We start from the raw sequence: 19,232 nt of genomic DNA, 5'->3' as shown, positions 1-19,232 counted from the left end.
TTCATTATGTTCTAAAATAATTCAAGATGTTCTAAAGTTTTCCTTCTATGTTCTAAAATTTTCCATCTATGTTATAAAGTTTACTCTTTGTGTTCTAAAGTAATTCACTGTGTTCTAAAGTAATTCATTATATTCTAAACTATTATTTAACTATCTTAGCATGTTCTAAACTTTTATTTAGCATATATTAAGTTTACTCTTTATGTTCTAAAGTAATTCATTGTGTTCTAAAGTAGACAATCTTAGCATGTTTGTCAAAGCTTGTTTAATTAGCACTAGTCTTAACTTGGGATAACTTTTGCTTTAAAGGACTACTAATGATAGATTGATTATATAGCCAATATAATGAACCCACCTTAATGCAAGTAATCGATCATCAAATTACAATAAACGATGCTAAAGATAGTGTTTAGAAGTGCAAAAGGATATGATTAAACAAAAAAAAATTACTTTTGTGATTATCTCATATAGTTGTTAGTAGTTTTTCCTCTAGTTCAAGTGTTTTATATACATTAGCCTACTAGCTCAACGGGTAGAGCATTGTTTGAGTTTTTTCATTAATTTCATCAATTTCGTTTTCTAGTTTTCTTTTTCTTCTTCAATTTCCAGATTTTTCCAAATTTTATTTCTAGATTTTATTTCCTTTGCTTATTTCCAGATGTTTTATTTCCAGATTTTTCTGTTTTTTTCCTTTGCTTGAGTTTTTCAACATCGTTTTCGATTTTATCCTATTTTGTTTTCCAGATTTTTGATTTTTAATGGATTTTAATTTCTGGTTGCTTTTTTGCTACAATTTGTGTTTTTCAAAATAGGTTTATGCATATTGATGGATTTAGATGGTGTGCAACCTAATTATCCTTCTTCCTGTGTTACTCATTCAGGTAATTTTATTGTTTTCAATGTTTTAATTTCAATTTACTTACATGTTCTAAAGTTTCTTTACTATGTTCTAACATTTATCTGTAATGTTCTGAAGTTTTCTCTGTATGTTCTAAAGTTTTCTATATATCTCTCTCTTTATATTCTAAAACTTTCATTCTATGTTCTAAAGTTTACCTTCTAATTTTAAATTTTACTTTTTATGTTCTAATGTTTACTTTCATTGTATGTTCTAAAGTTAACCTTCTAGTTTAATTTTTTCACTTTATTGTAAATTTTATTATGTATGTTATAAAGTAATTCACTATGTTATAAGTATGTCCCTGATTTTATATGTTCTAAAGTTTATCCTTGATGTTCTAAAGTTTATCTTTGATGTTCTAAAGTTTTCTCTGTATGTTCTAAAGTTTTTTATGTATCTTTCTCTTTATATTATAAAGTTTATTTTTATGTTCTAATGTTTACTTTCATGTTCTAATGCAGTTGGTGATATTTATCGTACTCTAGAGGTTGTTGGATCATTTAGCCCTGGTGGTACCACTAAGGAATGGATTCCAAGTGTTCCCGAGGAGTTAAAACCCAGTTTGGGGATGATATTTAAAGATCCTGAAGAGGGTCTTAGTTTTTATAAAGCATATGCAAATGCCGCTGGGTTTACTTCTAGGAAATCTACTACTAAAAGGAAGAAGAATAACAAAGATATAATTGCTTTTCAATATGGAGTTTGCAATAAGGAAGGTTTTAGGGCAATAAGAAAACCTATTGCTCAACAAACAGTTTATGAAGAAGGAAAAGTTCGTATTACTAGAAAACGTTTAGTCACTCGTGTAGGATGCAATGCTCACATATGTATGAGATATGATGCTGGAAAGTATGTTGTAACTCATTTCAAAGAAGAACATAATCATCCTTTATATACTCCAAGTTGTGCAAAATTTCAGAAGGATAATAGAAAAATGCATATTATGCATAAAAAGTTGATTGTTGATAATTCAAAGGTGATTTATTTTTATGTACTAAATAATGTTTTTTTTTGTTTTGATTTACTATGTTCTAAAGTTAATTCTTAATCTTAGTAATATTTTTTTTTCTAACAGGTAAATGTTGGTCCTGTGAGGTCTTATACTATGATGAAAGAATTAGCTGGATCACATGATAATGTTGGTGCATCTAAACAAGATTTCAAAAATTTTTATAGAGATTTGAAGGCTTTTATTGATGGATCAGATGCCCAAATGTTTGTGGATAATTTTCAAAATAAGAAATTGCTCTGGAGTGCATTTTTTTTTCCTATGATGTTAATGAAGAAGATAGACTTTGTAGAGCTTTATGGGCTGATCCAATCTGTCGAAAAAATTATGCACTTTTTGGTGATATGGTTTCTTTTGATACCACATTCAAAACAAACAGGTGATGTTTTAAATATAAATTTCTTTCATAATGTAATTAATATTTTACTTTTACATATTAATTTTTTAAACATATGTTCTTATATTCTAAATATCATGCCTTGTGTTCCTAAACAAATATCCATCATGTTTTGATGTTCTAAACAAATATTCTTTATGTTCTAAACTATGTATGCCTTATGTTCTAAACATATATTGCTAATGTTCTACCTTATGCTTTAAAATATATCCATCATGCTTTTATGCTTTAAACATTATGCTTTTGTGTTTTACACTTTATTCTTTGTGTTCTAAACTAATATCCATCATGTTCTAAACATTATGTCTATATGTTCTAAAGTTTACTTATAAGTTTTTAAAGCTACATTGTATATTTTTAGTTTAGTGTTTATGTTTTAGAGTAATTCATTATGTTTTAAAACAACTATATTACTGCCACGTTTAATAATTAAATTAAATTACTATCCTCTAAAGTTTATCCTTAATGTTCTAAAGTATACCTCTATGTTCTACAATTTACCTCTATGTTCTAAAGTTTACCTCTATTTTCTGCATAAATAATTTGTGTATGTTACAGATATAATATGATCTTTGGTCCATTTACTGGAGTTGATCATCATAAAAAATGTGTTACTTTTGCGGCTTCTTTTGTAGCTCATGAGGATATATCATCTTTTGAATGGGTTTTCAAAACTTTTCTTAAAGCAATGGGAAATAACGAGCCTGTGTGTTTGATTACCGATCAAGACCCTGCAATGAAAGTTGCTGTTCGTAATGTTTTTCAAACTACAGAACATAGGTTTTGTATGTGGCATATTATGAAAAAGGTGCCTGAAAAAGTAGGTCGGGCGATTGCCCAAGACACTGATTTCTTGAAAAAACTGTGTTCATGTGTTTGGCATTTAGAGATTGAGCCGGCAGAATTTGAAGAAAAGTGGAACAAAGTTATTTCAGAATTCCATTTGAACGATCATGAATGGTTGGCATACATGTACAACATACGTGATATGTGGATTCCAGCGTATTTCAGAGATTTATTTTTGGGTGGCATTATGAGAACCACATCTAGATCAGAAAGTGAAAATAATTTTTTCACTATGTTCACAAATCCCCATCTCACTTTGATTGAGTTCTACATGAGGTAATAAGTAATTGTCTATATATGTTCTAAAGTTACTCTTTATGTTCTAAAGTTTTCCTTGTATGCTCTAAAGTTTTCTTTTTATGCTTTATAGTTTTACTATTTATTTTATAATTCTCTTTTATGTTTTCTTTTTCTCTTTATGTTTTAATAATATTTAGATCATAATAAACATGTCATGTATATTTATATGTTCTAATGTAATTCACTCTATGTTCTACAATTATCTTCTATGTTTTAAAGTTAATTTCTATTTTCTATAGGTTTGAATGTGCATTGGATGCTCAAAGGCACACTCAAAATAAAATGGATAATGATTCGAAGAATAAGCGTCCGGAGTGTAAGACTCCAATTCCTTTAGAGAAAGATGCTTCTGAATTGTTTACAACAACAATTTTCTATGAATTTCAATATGAGCTTGAAATTGGATGTTTTAATTGTGGTGTTGAGGAGATGAAGAAGGACAATGAGCTTTACATTTTCAATTTGAGGGAAGGAACTAGAAGGAGGACTTTTGATGTTGTTTTTGATCCAACTACCTTTGATACCAAGTGTTTTTGTAAAAAATTTGAACGTGATGGTGTGCCTTGTAGGCATATGATTTGGGTGTGGAAGGCAAGGATGTTAGAAAAAATTCCCAAGGCCTACATTCTAAATAGATGGTGTACAATGGCTTATAAGAAGCCCATTTTTGATTTAGAGGGTAATGTGTTGGAGGAATGTATTAATGCAGTAGATAAGAAAATGTTATTAAATGATTTATGGTCTGAAATTCATGCTTGTGTGAGTTTAGTGCAAAACAATGAAGATGATCTTAGTGATCTTGTCAAAAAACTTCGAGCCATGAGGGTAGATTTGGAACAGAAGAAAACAAATGGAAGCAACAATCTTTCGAGCAAAGTTAAAGACATTGAAATGCTTATTGGAGCTAGTCTACCTTCTAATGTTTTAATCAAACCTCCTAAAATTTCGAAGAACAAAGGCACGGGGGTTCATGTTCCAAATCAGGTCAATGTTCCAAATGATGTCCATGTTCCAAATCAGGTTCATGTTCCAAATCAGGTAAATGTTCCAAATGATGTCCATGTTCCAAATGATGTCCATGTTCCAAATGAGGTTCATGTTCCAAATAGTGACAAAAGAATGAAGAGTGAAAGAGAAAAGTCTATTGAACAAAGTCAAAAGAAGAAGAGATTATGTAGAGCATGTGGGGAGCTTGGTTATCATGATAGTCGTAATTGCCCTGGAAAAGTCAAGTGATATTGTAAGTAAACTTTATTTTTAATTTTCTTATATTTATTTTGTTCTAAAGTAATTATGTTTTAAGCAAGTTTAGAACATAAAGTTATTCATATATGTTCTAAAGTAATTCAATATGTTCTAAAGTGTTTTCTCTTTGTTCTAAAGTTACTTTTCTATGTTCTAAAGTGTTTTCTCTATGTTCTAATGTTTATTCTTTCTGCTTTAGTGTAATTTAATATGCTCTAATGTTTAGAATATAAAGTTATTCATTTTGTTCTAAAGTTTTCCTTTATATTTTAACTTTTCTCTTTATGTTCAAAATATTTTCTTTATATGTTCTAAAGTTTTCTTTATATGTTTTAAAGGTTTCTTTAAATGTTCTAAAGTTTTTACTCTATATAATATCATGTGTTCTAAACTAATAGAAATGGCATGTTATAACATTTTTTAATGCTAAATTATGTGCTTATGTTCTAATATTGTTTTATTTTTTTTTCTTTACAGGTTGGTGAATATAATATTAATCCAGTTGCATGAGATGTTATATATTTAGAAACAATATCTCATTTACTAGCACGTAAAATATTATTCATGTAATTCTTAAAATATAAGAACTCAATTTATTTACTTTTAGAAACAATATATTTTTATTTCTTTTTTGTCCAATTATTATTCAGAGTATCTCTACTAGTGTTTTTCTTATCAATTTTTATGTTAATTAAATTTGATTATAATGTTTTATAACATCTCCTGTCTTTTCATCTTCCCCCCTTTTCGTAATTATAAGTTGTTTTATTAAGTCAATTTTAACTACGAGTAATGATAGTACAAGCATTTTAGATACCTTTATTAAACAACATTTAGTTGAATCTTGCTTTAATCAACTTTTATTTATTCAAGTTTCTTAACATTGATTTACATATGCCTTCTTAGATATGCACTAAAGAGTGTATGCATTGTATTCAAAAGGAAAAATAAAGCAAAAGTAATGGATTAGAAGCAGCCAGTTTAGAACATAAGCAAATACTTTAGAACATAGATAAAAATAATTAGAAGATTAGCAAAATCAATAATTTGGACATGTAATAAGAAAAAAGTACAACATAATAAGATATAATTAGAATCAAGTTACCAATTGAATGCTTTGGAATCTTGTTACTTTGGCTGTTGTCATTTCTTGTTACTTTTTTTTAATTTTCTTATGTTCTAATGTTCTACACTTTAAGTTTTAAGTCAAAATTAATATATAATAATATATTCTAATATCCTAACTTTATAAGCATATAATTATTAAAACATAATCAAAAATACTTTAGAACATACCCATATAATTTAGAACATGAATATAATTTAGCATATAAGTTTATATGATATATTTTATATTAAAATTTTAGCATTTAATATGATTCAACAATATATTTCTTGTAACAGGTAAATACATAGAACATAAAAAATTACTGTTATATTCTTTGCAAATATCTCTCTACAAATATAAACTTAAGATCTTAACAATCATATATCCATTTTGTTCTCCTTTGACCACTTTTTTGATCTCCTAATCACTTTGTTCCGTTCTTCATTTACTTCTGCTGTTATTATCTTCCCACAATACTCCACTCTTAATTTTTTCATTTGGTCAAACTGCAAAAAAAAAAAAAAAAAAAGAGTAACTTTTAGAACATAAACATAAACATTTGGTCAAACTGCAAAAAAAAAAAAAAAAGAGTAACTTTTAGAACATAAACAGAAATACTTTAGAACATAAGCATATAATTTAGAACATGAATATAATTTAGCATATAAGTATAAATAAATATAATAAACCATAATATATCTAAACAATAACCAAACCAAACCACAACACTAAAACCATAACACCAAAACCATAAACGAAACTAATTTAAAACATGTATCTTATGTTTTAAACTTACATTGTCTAATTCTAGTCCCGAATTCCATTGTTTTACAGATTCTCCTTCATATGTTTCCATGTGCTTCAACAGGAACACTCCACAATCATGTTTGTTCTTATTGCTCTTCCATGACATACTCAAGTTTCTTGTTTTGAAGGAGGATACAAAGTCACTCTTTATATTTGAGCCAATTGAGTGAACGAAATCAGCAAATGCATTCAACTGAAAAATTGGATAAACTTTAGAACATATAAGGTAAACTTTAGAACATAAAGAAAAACTGTAGAACATATAAGGCAAAAGTTAGAACAAAAGTATAATTAAAAAAATGTAAACTTGATGTCTTACCATTAATCTATGGTAATTTCCATATTTATTGTGAAAAGGAATATTTGGTGGAAGAAATCTGTTGTCAATCAAATCAAATGTTCCTTCCACAAAGTTGACACACAGCAAATAGTAGTGATCTGGTAAAACGACCGGGAAGAAAACCTAATAGATAAACAGAATTAGAACATAGATAAGCAAAATTAGAACATAAGCATGCATTTTAGAACATAAGCATATAGATTAGAACACAAGCATATAATTTTTATAACATGTAGTTTAGAACATAAGTAAGTAGTTTAGAAGATAAATAAGTAGTTTAGAACATAAGTAGATACTTTAAAACATAGATAAAAATAATTAGAACATAAACAAAACCAATAATTAGAACATATAATAAGAAAAAAGTACAACATAATAAGATACCAAATTACCAATTGAATGCTTTTGAAGCTTGTTACTTCGGTCGTTGTCATTTCTTGTTGCATTCTATCAAACAAAGCCTTCATTCTATCATCTTGCCTTTCATTTGATTTGAAGTATTTTTCTGTACAACATATGAGCTGAAAAAGAAAAAGAAATTAAAACATAAGTAATTAGAACATAGGTGCATAGTATAATCTATATGAGAAACAAAAAGAATCTACTCTTAGAACATAGTTATAATTTTAAGTTCGAAAACATACATAGCATTCAGTACTGAAAAAGAATCTACTCTTCTTGTCTACACCACGTCTTTTATTTTCAAAATTCAATAGGCAAACATAAGCATCCACAACATTGTTCAACATGTGCTTATCTTCTATGAGACTATGAATCTCATCTCTCGTAATCGTTGTCCCCATGTTATCAGCATACAAAAGTTCCCTAAAATCAGAACAATAAAATCAGAACATAAGCATGTAGTTTAGAACATAAGCATGTAGTTTAGAACATAAACACATAATTTAAAACATAAGAATATAGTTTAGAACATAAGTACCTATTTTAGAACATAAGCATATAGTTTTACACATGTACTTTATAACATAATCTCGTAGCTTAGAACACGCAGTTTAGAACATAAGAATGAAGTTTAGAACATAATTTATAGCTTAGATCATAAGCATATAGCTTAGAACATAAGCATATAGCTTAGAACATAAGCATATAATTTTAAAGTTTTAAAGTCTTACTTATTATCTCCTTGAGCAAACGCATACTCAGCTACCTTTCTATTGTCCACATTCTTGAAAAGCTTTTCATGTTCAACCATGAAAGGTGAACGCAAGTACATTGGAAGCTTATCCTTTCCTCTTTTTTTCCGTGTCTTTTCTTCTCCTTTTTCTTCTCCTTGTTTCCTACTTAATTCAATTAAAAAATATCACATAGATAACAAAAACCATAACTAAATCAAACCAAAATTTATTGATAACAAAAACCATAACCAAATCAAACCAAAATTTATTATTACCAAGTTCTAAATTAAAATTTAACTAAACCATAACCAACATTTGTTTTAAAGTTTACAAAATGATTACCCTTTCTTGTTCTCATTTTTTTCTTCTTTGTTCTTCTCTTCATTCTTGCTTCCTTCATTTTCTTTCTTCTCCTCTTGATTCTCCTCTTTTTCCTCCTTTTTCTTCTTCCCCTTTTCTTCTCTCTTCTCCTCTTGGATCTCCTCTTTTTCCTCCTTTTTATTCTTCCCCTTTTCTTCTCTCTTCTCCTCTTGGATCTCCTTTTTTTCCTCCTCTTTCTTCTTCCCCTTTTCTTCTTTCTTCTCCTCTTGCTTCTCTTCTTTTTCCTCTTCTTTCTTCTTCTCCTTTTCTTCTTTCTTCTCCTCTTTTTCCTCTTCTTCTTCTCCTCTTTTTCCTCTTCTTGCTTCTCCTCTTCATCCAATGTAGGTGGATGATCTGGATTTAGAAAAGCACAATTTAGAACATTTGCTGTCACTTCTTCGTAAGTGAGTTCTGCTTCATTATCTTCTTGATTTTCTGGGACATCAAACCATAAGTAGAAACAATAAGGACACAACATAGAAATAGTTGGAAAAAATTTAGAACATTAGAAATAACTAGAATATAACCAGAAAAATTTAGAACACAAGAAGTAACTTTAGAACATAACTAATTTACAACATAATTATATTATTTAGAACATATGCACATAATTTAGAACATAATCATACAATTTAGAACATATGCACATAATTTAGAGCATAACTAATTTCAAACATAATCATATTATTTTGGAAAATATGCACATAATTTAGAGCATAACTAATTTAGAACATAATCATATTATTTAGAACATATGCACATAATTTAGAACATAATCATATTATTAGAGCATATGCACATAATTTAGCACATAATCATATAATTTAGAGCATATGCACATAATTTAGAACATAAGAAAGTAGTTTAAAACATAAGCATCTGATTTAGAAAAAATTTAGAACATCAGAAATAACTTTAGAACATAACAGAAAAAATTTATAACATAAGAAGTAATTTTAAAACAAATCTAGTAATATTATTTCAAAAGAAAAAAGTTTGAAAATAATGTAAAACTACCAACTGCTGGTGAGGGGGTCAATAACTTGAAACTTGGAGGAGTTATATCAAAAGGTTGCTTCTTTTTTGGAGGAATTGGGGTTTTTGGTGACTCCTCATTCCTTTTCTCTTTCTTCTCAATTTTTTCCTCCTCGTTTCTCTCTTTTCTGTACTGCTCTTTTTATTCTTCTTTTGATCCCAAATCTTCATAGCAATTACACCATAAAAATTAAGTATTATAGCAAATAGCAAAAAATAATTAGAAAATAAAAAGTAACTTTAGAACATAAGAAATATATACAATTAGGAGACAACCTAGAAATAGTTAGAATATAAAAAATTAAGAATTAACTTTAAAGCATAACCAGAAAAAATTTAGAGCATAAGAAGTAATATTAGAACATATCTAGTAAATATTAGTACATAAAAAATGAATTTGAAAATAATGTGAAATTACCAACTACTGGTGAGGGAATCAACAAGTTTTTGTCTTTATTCTCTTCATTTCTCTCTTCTTTGTTCTTATCTTTTTCCTCTTCCTTTGATCTCAAATCTGCTTAACAATTAGAACATAACTAATTTAGTACATAACTAATTTAGAACATAACTAATTTAGAACATAATCATATAATTTAGAACATAAGCATGTGATTTAAGCGCATGTTTTAGAACATAAAAAAGTACTTTAAAACATAAGCATCTAATATAGAACATAAGTATAATTTGGAAATTAAGCATGTACATGTGAAATTACCAACTGTCGGTGACTTTGGTGACCTTGTTTCCTCGAATTTCTTCCATGCCTTATCCATAACCATATCCAATTCTTCAATAAATGCCGGTTCATCGAAGACATGTTGATCTTGGCTGAGTATAGAAGGGCTTTTCTTTTCTTCTTGGTTCACGAATGTCTATAAAATAAGAAATTATAATTTAGAACATAATATGCATAATATTTATATAAATTTATTATACTTTAGAACATAAGCTGAAAATACTTTAGAACACAACCAGAAAATACTTTAGAACATAATTATAATACCTTTGTTGTGTACTTGCACCATATGTTGTCTATGAGATGTTGCATTTTTCCTGTTGTTTCTTCCTCAACAAAAAGATCTTTTGCTTGTTCTAACATGCCATACATCTCTTTAACATTCGAGGCAAGTGTTTTTGCCAAATCTCCAAATTTGCTCAAAAAGCCCTTCATTAGAACACAAAAATATTTTAGAACATAAAGGACATAACATGGATAATTTAACAGAAAAGGATTAAATGGAGCATAAAATATAATTTACAATATAAACTAAATCATACCATCATGTCATTTCGAGAAGTTGTAGAACTAGAACCTATTGATGATTTTTCCATTCTCTTCTCTTTTTCCTTTTGTTTTGGTTGTTTCTTTTTTCCTTTTGGTGCCTTCTAGTATATAAATTATAAAATTTAGAAAACAACAACATAAAGTGTAGTGTTTAAACATAAACATATACAAATATCATACCACAATTGATTCCATTCTTTCCAAGAGTTTTCCATATCCAAATCCATGATCTTTTTCAAACTTATATCTCACTTGAATCCTTTCCTTTGTCCACACCGAAATTAGTGGACATTTTCTTGGTTTTTCTAACCCTCCTCTTTGTAGACGATCAAAATAGAATACCTATTTAGTACATGTTAAGAATTAATTAGAATATTTTTCACACATTTTCAACATAACAAGAATAATGTATATACATAATGGTAAGAATTTAAAACTTACCATTAGAAAAGGTAAAGGACCTGTAAAGTAAGAATTTCCCTTCTTCCATACACTTACAGAATCTTTCAAGTGCTCAATCACAAATGTGCACCAATCCAATTCAGCAATTTTCTTTACATCCATACAACTATACAAGAATTTAATGTATAGTTGTGGGTTGTTTGTTGATCGAATGCAACAATTGACAACACATACCACAAAGTTCCAAAGAAATTCATCAGAAACTGATTTTTCCTTCTTCAATTCTTGAATTCTGTCAATCAATCTCTTGTTGGTTGGACTTCCCTTTTAGAGGTAAAAAAAAAACATATAAATTAAAAACCTATGGAGATAATAGATCTATTTTAAAGCAAAAAACACTTTAGAACATAAGCAAAGCACTTTAAAACATACAATTTATAACATAAAATTCATACTTTAGAACATAAAATTTAAAACATAACCACATTATATCATCATACTTTTTTGAGGCCAAACTTGCTTCTCCAAGCTTTTAGAAACTTGCTCCATTTCAGATTTGACTCATCATTTGGTTGCTCAATCCTTTTGCCTCCCAATGGCAACCCATAAGCCAAATGAACATCAATTGCCTCCAAAAAGATTTCTTGTTTTCTCTTTGGTAACATCAAACAACATCTCTCCGTGTCAAAATTCGTAACCAAGTTTTCTGTCAACCTAGAATTATAATGAAAAATGTAAGATTTAAAGCACAATACAGCTATATTTAGAATATAATAGTCAATCTTTAGAACATAGAAGATTAAAACATTTAGTATAATATTTAAACTTTTGAACATAATTTAGAACATTATATAATAAAAAAAGTCTATTTTAGAACATAATAAACATACATTAGAACATAACAAAAAATTAATTTAGAACATTAGTGTATAGCAATTCAAACATGAGAGTTCATAATTTTAGAATACAAGAAGTAACTTTAAAACATAAGTAATTTACAACATAATCATATTATTTAGAACATATGCACATAATGTAGAACATAATCATACAATTTAGAACATATGCACATAATTTAGAACATAGCTAATTTCGAACATAATCATATTATTTAGAACATATGCACAAAATTTAGAGCATAACTAATTTAGAACATAATCTTATAATTTAGAACATTAGTGTATAGCAATTCAAACATGACAAATCATAATTTTGAACATAACATTAATAATACTTATGATTTTAGAATATGATTTTAGAACATAACATTCTACTACTTACGTAGAATTAATATGGATTGGTAAATCCAATTCCAAAAAGCCTCCAAAACCAATGTTCCGAATAGCTTGCTTTTGTTTTTCCGAAAGATTTATCAACACATCCTTCATGAATTGAGTAGGAGGTACTCTTTGATAAGGTTGCCTCTTAACTAGTTTATCTTGCTCATTAGCTTCTACTACTTGGACATCCTCACCATCTTCTTCTTTTTCAATCTTTCTTTTCTTCTTCTTCACATCCTCACCATGAATAGATAAACATAATTAGAACATAGATAAGCAAAATTAGAACATAAGCGTGCACTTTAGAACATAAAAATAAAGATTGTAAAGATTAAAGAGTATTATTACCTGAGTTTGATTTTTTTTATTGATTTTTTGTTCCTCCTCACTATCATCTTCCATCTCCTCTTTTTCATCTTTCTCTTTCATCTTTACATCACCCTTATTATCATCCTCACCATCATCTTTACTATCATTATTCTTGTCATCATCCTCAACATTATTACCCTCTTCTTCTTTTTGATCTTTTCCTTCTTCTTGATCTTTTTCTCTTCCTTCCTTTTTTTGCAATTTTCGAGGTGGTTAAAGCCTTGTTGGAAGTTTTCTATGTCTTATAGCAACACTTTTACTTTCAATATGCTTCTCAAATTCCGATCTATCAATTACTTCCGCTTCAACGTTTTCAACTTTCCTTTAAAAACAATTAAAAATAATAGAATACAACTAACATTAAATAGAGTGCAAATATAAAGGGATAAGATGAACATAAACTATAATGGATACATATTAGAACATAATACAAATCTTCAGAACATAAGAGAAAATTTTAGAACATAATGGAAAACTTTAGAACATAATGGAAAACTTTAGAACATAATACAAATCTTTAGAACTTAAGGGAAAAACTTTAGAACATATTGGAAAACTTTAGAACAAAATTTAAAACATAATAGGTAAAGTTTAGAACATTAGTTTAGTTACCTTTTTCTTACATAAGTAATTTCTTCTTCTTGTATATTAGTAACTCCTTCTTCTGATTTTTCTTCATTTTGGCCTTGCATTTTACTGCAACATTAAGAAATCAAAAACATTAGTAACATTCCAACATTATTATTATATTTTTGAACATAGGAATAATTTAGAATATGCTGAAAAATAGTTTAGAACATGCTAGAGAGTGAAAAACCCAAAATAGAATGAGTAAACTAGAAATTTAAAAGACAAATGAAACAGAAACATGATAAGGTTTGATTGAGTTTATTTTCAGCCCATGTTCTAAATTATTTCAACCTATGTTCTAATTTTTTCTTATGTTCCAAATTTTTTCTACCTATGGTCTAAAGTTTGTTTTCAGCCCTGCAATCACAAGTTCACTACTAACAACCCCTAACCAATTAACAACCCCTATGTTCTAAAGGATCCATTAAAATGCACAGTCGATATATAAGTGAACTCCATGCAAAAGGATCCGAAACATAAAATTTTTTTTTCTTATGTTCCAAATTTTTTCTACCTATGGCCTATTGAATTTTATGTTTCGGATCCTTTTGCATGGAGTTCACTTATATATCGACTGTGCATTTTAATGGATCCTTTAGAACATAGGGGTTGTTAATTGGTTAGGGGTTGTTAGTAGTGAACTTGTGATTGCAGGGCTGAAAACAAACTTTAGAACATAGGTAGAAAAAATTTGGAACATAAGAAAAAATTAGAACATAGGTTGAAATAATTTAGAACATGGGCTGAAAATAAACTCAATCAAACCTTATCATGTTTCTGTTTCATTTGTCTTTTAAATTTCTAGTTTACTCATTCTATTTTGGGTTTTTCACTCTCTAGCATGTTCTAAACTATTTTTCAGCATATTCTAAATTATTCCTATGTTCAAAAATATAATAATAATGTTGGAATGTTACTAATGTTTTTGATTTCTTAATGTTGCAGTAAAATGCAAGGCCAAAATGAAGAAAAATCAGAAGAAGGAGTTACTAATATACAAGAAGAAGAAATTACTTATGTAAGAAAAAGGTAACTAAACTAATGTTCTAAACTTTACCTATTATGTTTTAAATTTTGTTCTAAAGTTTTCCAATATGTTCTAAAGTTTTCCCTTAAGTTCTAAAGATTTGTATTATGTTCTAAAGTTTTCCATTATGTTCTAAAGTTTTCCATTATGTTCTAAAATTTTCTCTTATGTTCTGAAGATTTGTATTATGTTCTAATATGTATCCATTATAGTTTATGTTCATCTTATCCCTTTATATTTGCACTCTATTTAATGTTAGTTGTATTCTATTATTTTTAATTGTTTTTAAAGGAAAGTTGAAAACGTTGAAGCGGAAGTAATTGATAGATCGGAATTTGAGAAGCATATTGAAAGTAAAAGTGTTGCTATAAGACATAGAAAACTTCCAACAAGGCTTTAACCACCTCGAAAATTGCAAAAAAAGGAAGGAAGAGAAAAAGATCAAGAAGAAGGAAAAGATCAAAAAGAAGAAGAGGGTAATAATGTTGAGGATGATGACAAGAATAATGATAGTAAAGATGATGGTGAGGATGATAATAAGGGTGATGTAAAGATGAAAGAGAAAGATGAAAAAGAGGAGATGGAAGATGATAGTGAGGAGGAACAAAAAATCAATAAAAAAAATCAAACTCAGGTAATAATACTCTTTAATCTTTACAATCTTTATTTTTATGTTCTAAAGTGCACGCTTATGTTCTAATTTTGCTTATCTATGTTCTAATTATGTTTATCTATTCATGGTGAGGATGTGAAGAAGAAGAAAAGAAAGATTGAAAAAGAAGAAGATGGTGAGGATGTCCAAGTAGTAGAAGCTAATGAGCAAGATAAACTAGTTAAGAGGCAACCTTATCAAAGAGTACCTCCTACTCAATTCATGAAGGATGTGTTGATAAATCTTTCGGAAAAAAACAAAAGCAAGCTATTCGGAACATTGGTTTTGGAGGCTTTTTGGAATTGGATTTTACCAATCCATATTAATTCTGCGTAAGTAGTAGAATGTTATGTTCTAAAATCATATTCTAAAATCATAAGTATTATCAATGTTATGTTCAAAATTATGATTTGTCATGTTTGAATTGCTATACACTAATGTTCTAAATTATAAGATTATGTTCTAAATTAGTTATGCTCTAAATTTTGTGCATATGTTCTAAATAATATGATTATGTTCGAAATTAGCTATGTTTCTAAATTATGTGCATATGTTCTAAATTGTATGATTATGTTCTACATTATGTGCATATGTTCTAAATAATATGATTATGTTGTAAATTACTTATGTTTTAAAGTTACTTCTTGTATTCTAAAAATTATGAACTCTCATGTTTGAATTGCTATACACTAATGTTCTAAATTAATTTTTTGTTATGTTCTAATGTATGTTTATTATGTTCTAAAATAGACTTTTTTTTATTATATAATGTTCTAAATTATGTTCAAAAGTTTAAATATTATACTAAATGTTTTAATCTTCTATGTTCTAAAGATTGACTATTATATTCTAAATATAGCTGTATTGTGCTTTAAATCTTACATTTTTCATTATAATTCTAGGTTGACAGAAAAACTTGGTTACGAATTTTGACACGGAGAGATGTTGTTTGATGTTACCAAAGAGAAAACAAGAAATCTTTTTGGAGGCAATTGATGTTCATTTGGCTTATGGGTTGCCATTGGGAGGCAAAAGGATTGAGCAACCAAATGATGAGTCAAATCTGAAATGGAGCAAGTTTCTAAAAGCTTGGAGAAGCAAGTTTGGCCTCAAAAAAGTATGATGATATAATGTGGTTATGTTTTAAATTTTATGTTCTAAAGTATGAATTTTATGTTATAAATTGTATGTTTTAAAGTGCTTTGCTTATGTTCTAAAGTGTTTTTGCTTTAAAATAGATCTATTATCTCCATAGGTTTTAATTTATATGTTTTTTTTACCTCTAAAAGGGAAGTCCAACCAACAAGAGATTGATTGACAGAATTCAAGAATTGAAGAAGGAAAAATCAGTTTCTGATGAATTTCTTTGGAACTTTTGTGGTATGTGTTGTCAATTGTTGCATTCGATCAACAAACAACCCACAACTATACAATTAAATTCTTGTATAGTTGTATGGATGTAAAGAAAATTGCTGAATTGGATTGGTGCACATTTGTGATTGAGCACTTGAAAGATTCTGTAAGTGTATGGAAGAAGGGAAATTCTTACTTTACAGGTCCTTTACCTTTTCTAATGGTAAGTTTTAAATTCTTACCATTATGTATATACATTATTCTTGTTATGTTGAAAATGTGTGAAAAATATTCTAATTAATTCTTAACATGTACTAAATAGGTATTCTATTTTGATCGTCTACAAAGAGGAGAGTTAGAAAAACCAAGAAAATGTCCACTAATTTCGGTGTGGACAAAGGAAAGGATTCAAGTGAGATATAAGTTTGAAAAAGATCATGGATTTGGATATGGAAAACTCTTGGAAAGAATGGAATCAATTGTGGTATGATATTTGTATATGTTTATGTTTAAACACTACACTTTTATGTTGTTGTTTTCTAAATTTTATAATTTATATACTAGAAGGCACCAAAAGGAAAAAGAAAACAACCAAAACAAAAGGAAAAAGAGAAGAGAATGGAAAAAATCATCAATAGGTTCTAGTTCTACAACTTCTCGAAATGACATGATGGTATGATTTAGTTTATATTGTAAATTATATTTTATGCTTCATTTAATCCTTTTCTGTTAAATTATCCATGTTATGTCCTTTATGTTCTAAAATATTTTTGTGTTCTAATGAAGGGCTTTTTGAGCAAATTTGGAGATTTGGCAAAAACACTTGCCTCGAATGTTAAAGAGATGTATGGCATGTTAGAACAAGCAAAAGATCTTTTTGTTGAGGAAGAAACAAATGGAAAAATGCAACATCTCATAGACAACATATGGTGCAAGTACACAACAAAGGTATTATAATTATGTTCTAAGTATTTTCTGGTTGTGTTCTAAAGTATTTTCAGCTTATGTTCTAAAGTATAATAAATTTATATAAATATTATGCATATTATGTTCTAAATTATAATTTCTTATTTTATAGACATTCGTGAACCAAGAAGAAAAGAAAAAGCCCTTCTATACTCAGCCAAGATCAACATGTCTTCGATGAACCGGCATTTATTGAAGAATTGGATATGGTTATGGATAAGGCATGGAAGAAATTCGAGGAAACAAGGTCACCAAAGTCACCGACAGTTGGTAATTTCACATGTACATGCTTAATTTCCAAATTATACTTATGTTCTATATTAGATGCTTATGTTTTAAAGTACTTTTTTATGTTCTAAAACATGCGCTTAAATCACATGCTTATGTTCTAAATTATATGATTATGTTCTAAATTAGTTATGTTCTAAATTAGTTATGTACTAAATTAGTTATGTTCTAATTGTTAAGCAGATTTTGAGATCAAAGGAAGAGGAAAAAGATAAGAACAAAGAAGAGAGAAATGAAGAGAATAAAGACAAAAACTTGTTGATTCCCTCACCAGTAGTTGGTAATTTCACATTATTTTCAAATTCATTTTTTTATGTACTAATATTTACTAGATATGTTCTAATATTACTTCTTATGCTCTAAATTTTTTCTGGTTATGCTTTAAAGTTAATTCTTAATTTTTTATATTCTAACTATTTCTAGGTTGTCTCCTAATTGTATATATTTCTTATGTTCTAAAGTTACTTTTTATTTTCTAATTTATTTTTTGCTATTTGCTATAATACTTAATTTTATGGTGTAATTGCTATGAAGATTTGGGATCAAAAGAAGAAGAAAAAGAGCAGTACAGAAAAAGAGAGAAACGAGGAGGAAAAAATTGAGAAGAAAGAGAAAAGGAATGAGGAGTCACCAAAAAAACCCCAATTCCTCCAAAAAAAGAAGCAACCTTTTGATATAACTCCCTCCAAGTTTCAAGTTATTGACCCCCTCACCAGCAGTTGGTAGTTTTACATTATTTTTCAAACTTTTTTCTTTTGAAATAATATTACTAGATTTGTTTTAAAATTACTTCTTATGTTATAAATTTTTTCTGTTATGTTCTAAAGTTATTTCTTGATGTTCTAAATTTTTTCTAAATCAGATGCTTATGTTTTAAAACTACTTTCTTATGTTCTAAATTATGTGCATATGCTCTAAATTATATGATTATGTGCTAAATTATGTGCATATGCTCTAATAATATGATTATGTTCTAAATTATGTGCATATGTTCTAAATATATGATTATGTTCTAAATTAGTTATGCTCTAAATTATGTGCATATTTTCCAAAATAATATGATTATGTTTGAAATTAGTTATGCTCTAAATTATGTGCATATGTTCTAAATTGTATGATTATGTTCTAAATTATGTGCATATGTTCTAAATATATATAATTATGTTGTAAATTAGTTATGTTCTAAAGTTACTTCTTGTGTTCTAAATTTTTCTGGTTATATTCTAGTTATTTCTAATGTTCTAAATTTTTTCCAACTATTTCTATGTTGTGTCCTTATTGTTTCTACTTATGGTTTGATGTCCCAGAAAATCAAGAAGATAATGAAGCAGAACTCACTTACGAAGAAGTGACAGCAAATGTTCTAAATTGTGCTTTTCTAAATCCAGATCATCCACCTACATTGGATGAAGAGGAGAAGCAAGAAGAGGAAAAAGAGGAGAAGAAAGAAGAGGAAAAAGAGGAGAAGAAAGAAGAAAAGGAGAAGAAGAAAGAAG

At 28.0% G+C, this 19,232-nt stretch overlaps 3 protein-coding genes and 2 long non-coding RNA genes across 5 annotated transcripts; 4 read left to right on the top strand and 1 right to left on the bottom strand.

Moving 5' to 3' along the window:
* Window positions 1-725: 725 nt before the first annotated feature.
* On the top strand, window positions 726-1,954 carry LOC110726189 (protein FAR1-RELATED SEQUENCE 5-like). The gene is made up of 2 exons (XM_021905648.1): window positions 726-881; window positions 1,363-1,954. Exons 1-2 carry the CDS (start codon window positions 827-829, stop codon window positions 1,947-1,949), a joined length of 642 nt encoding a protein of 213 aa, XP_021761340.1. The 5' UTR covers window positions 726-826; the 3' UTR covers window positions 1,950-1,954.
* Window positions 1,955-2,188: 234 nt separating this feature from the next.
* Window positions 2,189-4,689, top strand: LOC110726205 (protein FAR1-RELATED SEQUENCE 5-like). The gene is made up of 3 exons (XM_021905672.1): window positions 2,189-2,289; window positions 2,866-3,429; window positions 3,693-4,689. Exons 1-3 carry the CDS (start codon window positions 2,255-2,257, stop codon window positions 4,687-4,689), a joined length of 1,596 nt encoding a protein of 531 aa, XP_021761364.1. The 5' UTR covers window positions 2,189-2,254.
* Window positions 4,690-5,527: 838 nt separating this feature from the next.
* LOC110726188 lies at window positions 5,528-8,485 on the bottom strand. The gene is made up of 7 exons (XM_021905647.1): window positions 8,432-8,485; window positions 8,087-8,251; window positions 7,598-7,778; window positions 7,346-7,474; window positions 6,933-7,076; window positions 6,603-6,806; window positions 5,528-6,312 (listed from the first exon to the last, which is right to left on the bottom strand). Exons 2-7 carry the CDS (start codon window positions 8,185-8,187, stop codon window positions 6,184-6,186), a joined length of 888 nt encoding a protein of 295 aa, XP_021761339.1. The 5' UTR covers window positions 8,188-8,251; window positions 8,432-8,485; the 3' UTR covers window positions 5,528-6,183.
* A 5,523-nt stretch (window positions 8,486-14,008) lies between these two features.
* LOC110726163 lies at window positions 14,009-15,380 on the top strand. Its single transcript, XR_002512328.1, has 3 exons — window positions 14,009-14,479; window positions 14,769-15,111; window positions 15,232-15,380. It is a non-coding gene; the product is annotated as an uncharacterized LOC110726163 (long non-coding RNA).
* Window positions 15,381-17,105: 1,725 nt separating this feature from the next.
* LOC110726162 lies at window positions 17,106-17,584 on the top strand. The gene is made up of 3 exons (XR_002512327.1): window positions 17,106-17,155; window positions 17,269-17,430; window positions 17,561-17,584. It is a non-coding gene; the product is annotated as an uncharacterized LOC110726162 (long non-coding RNA).
* Window positions 17,585-19,232: the final 1,648 nt, after the last annotated feature.

The sequence above is a fragment of the Chenopodium quinoa genome, unplaced genomic scaffold (genome assembly GCF_001683475.1).
Source record: "Chenopodium quinoa cultivar QQ74 unplaced genomic scaffold, ASM168347v1, whole genome shotgun sequence".
NCBI classification, from domain to species: Eukaryota; Viridiplantae; Streptophyta; class Magnoliopsida; order Caryophyllales; family Amaranthaceae; genus Chenopodium; species Chenopodium quinoa.
This window is presented reverse-complemented; position numbering and strand designations above follow the sequence as displayed.

Excerpts from the sequence above, each read along its gene's own strand:
- LOC110726189 (XM_021905648.1), top strand. The coding sequence starts at position 827 with ATGGATTTAGATGGTGTGCAACCTAATTATCCTTCTTCCTGTGTTACT. Across the intron at positions 882-1,362 it reads TTCCTGTGTTACTCATTCAG|TTGGTGATATTTATCGTACT; the intron begins GTAATTTTATTG and ends GTTCTAATGCAG.
- LOC110726205 (XM_021905672.1), top strand. The coding sequence starts at position 2,255 with ATGGTTTCTTTTGATACCACATTCAAAACAAACAG. Across the intron at positions 2,290-2,865 it reads ACCACATTCAAAACAAACAG|ATATAATATGATCTTTGGTC; the intron begins GTGATGTTTTAA and ends TGTATGTTACAG. Across the intron at positions 3,430-3,692 it reads TTGATTGAGTTCTACATGAG|GTTTGAATGTGCATTGGATG; the intron begins GTAATAAGTAAT and ends TATTTTCTATAG.
- LOC110726188 (XM_021905647.1), bottom strand. The coding sequence starts at position 8,187 with ATGTACTTGCGTTCACCTTTCATGGTTGAACATGAAAAGCTTTTCAAG. Across the intron at positions 7,475-7,597 it reads TTTTCAGTACTGAATGCTAT|CTCATATGTTGTACAGAAAA; the intron begins GTATGTTTTCGA and ends TTTCTTTTTCAG. Across the intron at positions 7,077-7,345 it reads GCTTCAAAAGCATTCAATTG|GTTTTCTTCCCGGTCGTTTT; the intron begins GTAATTTGGTAT and ends TTTATCTATTAG.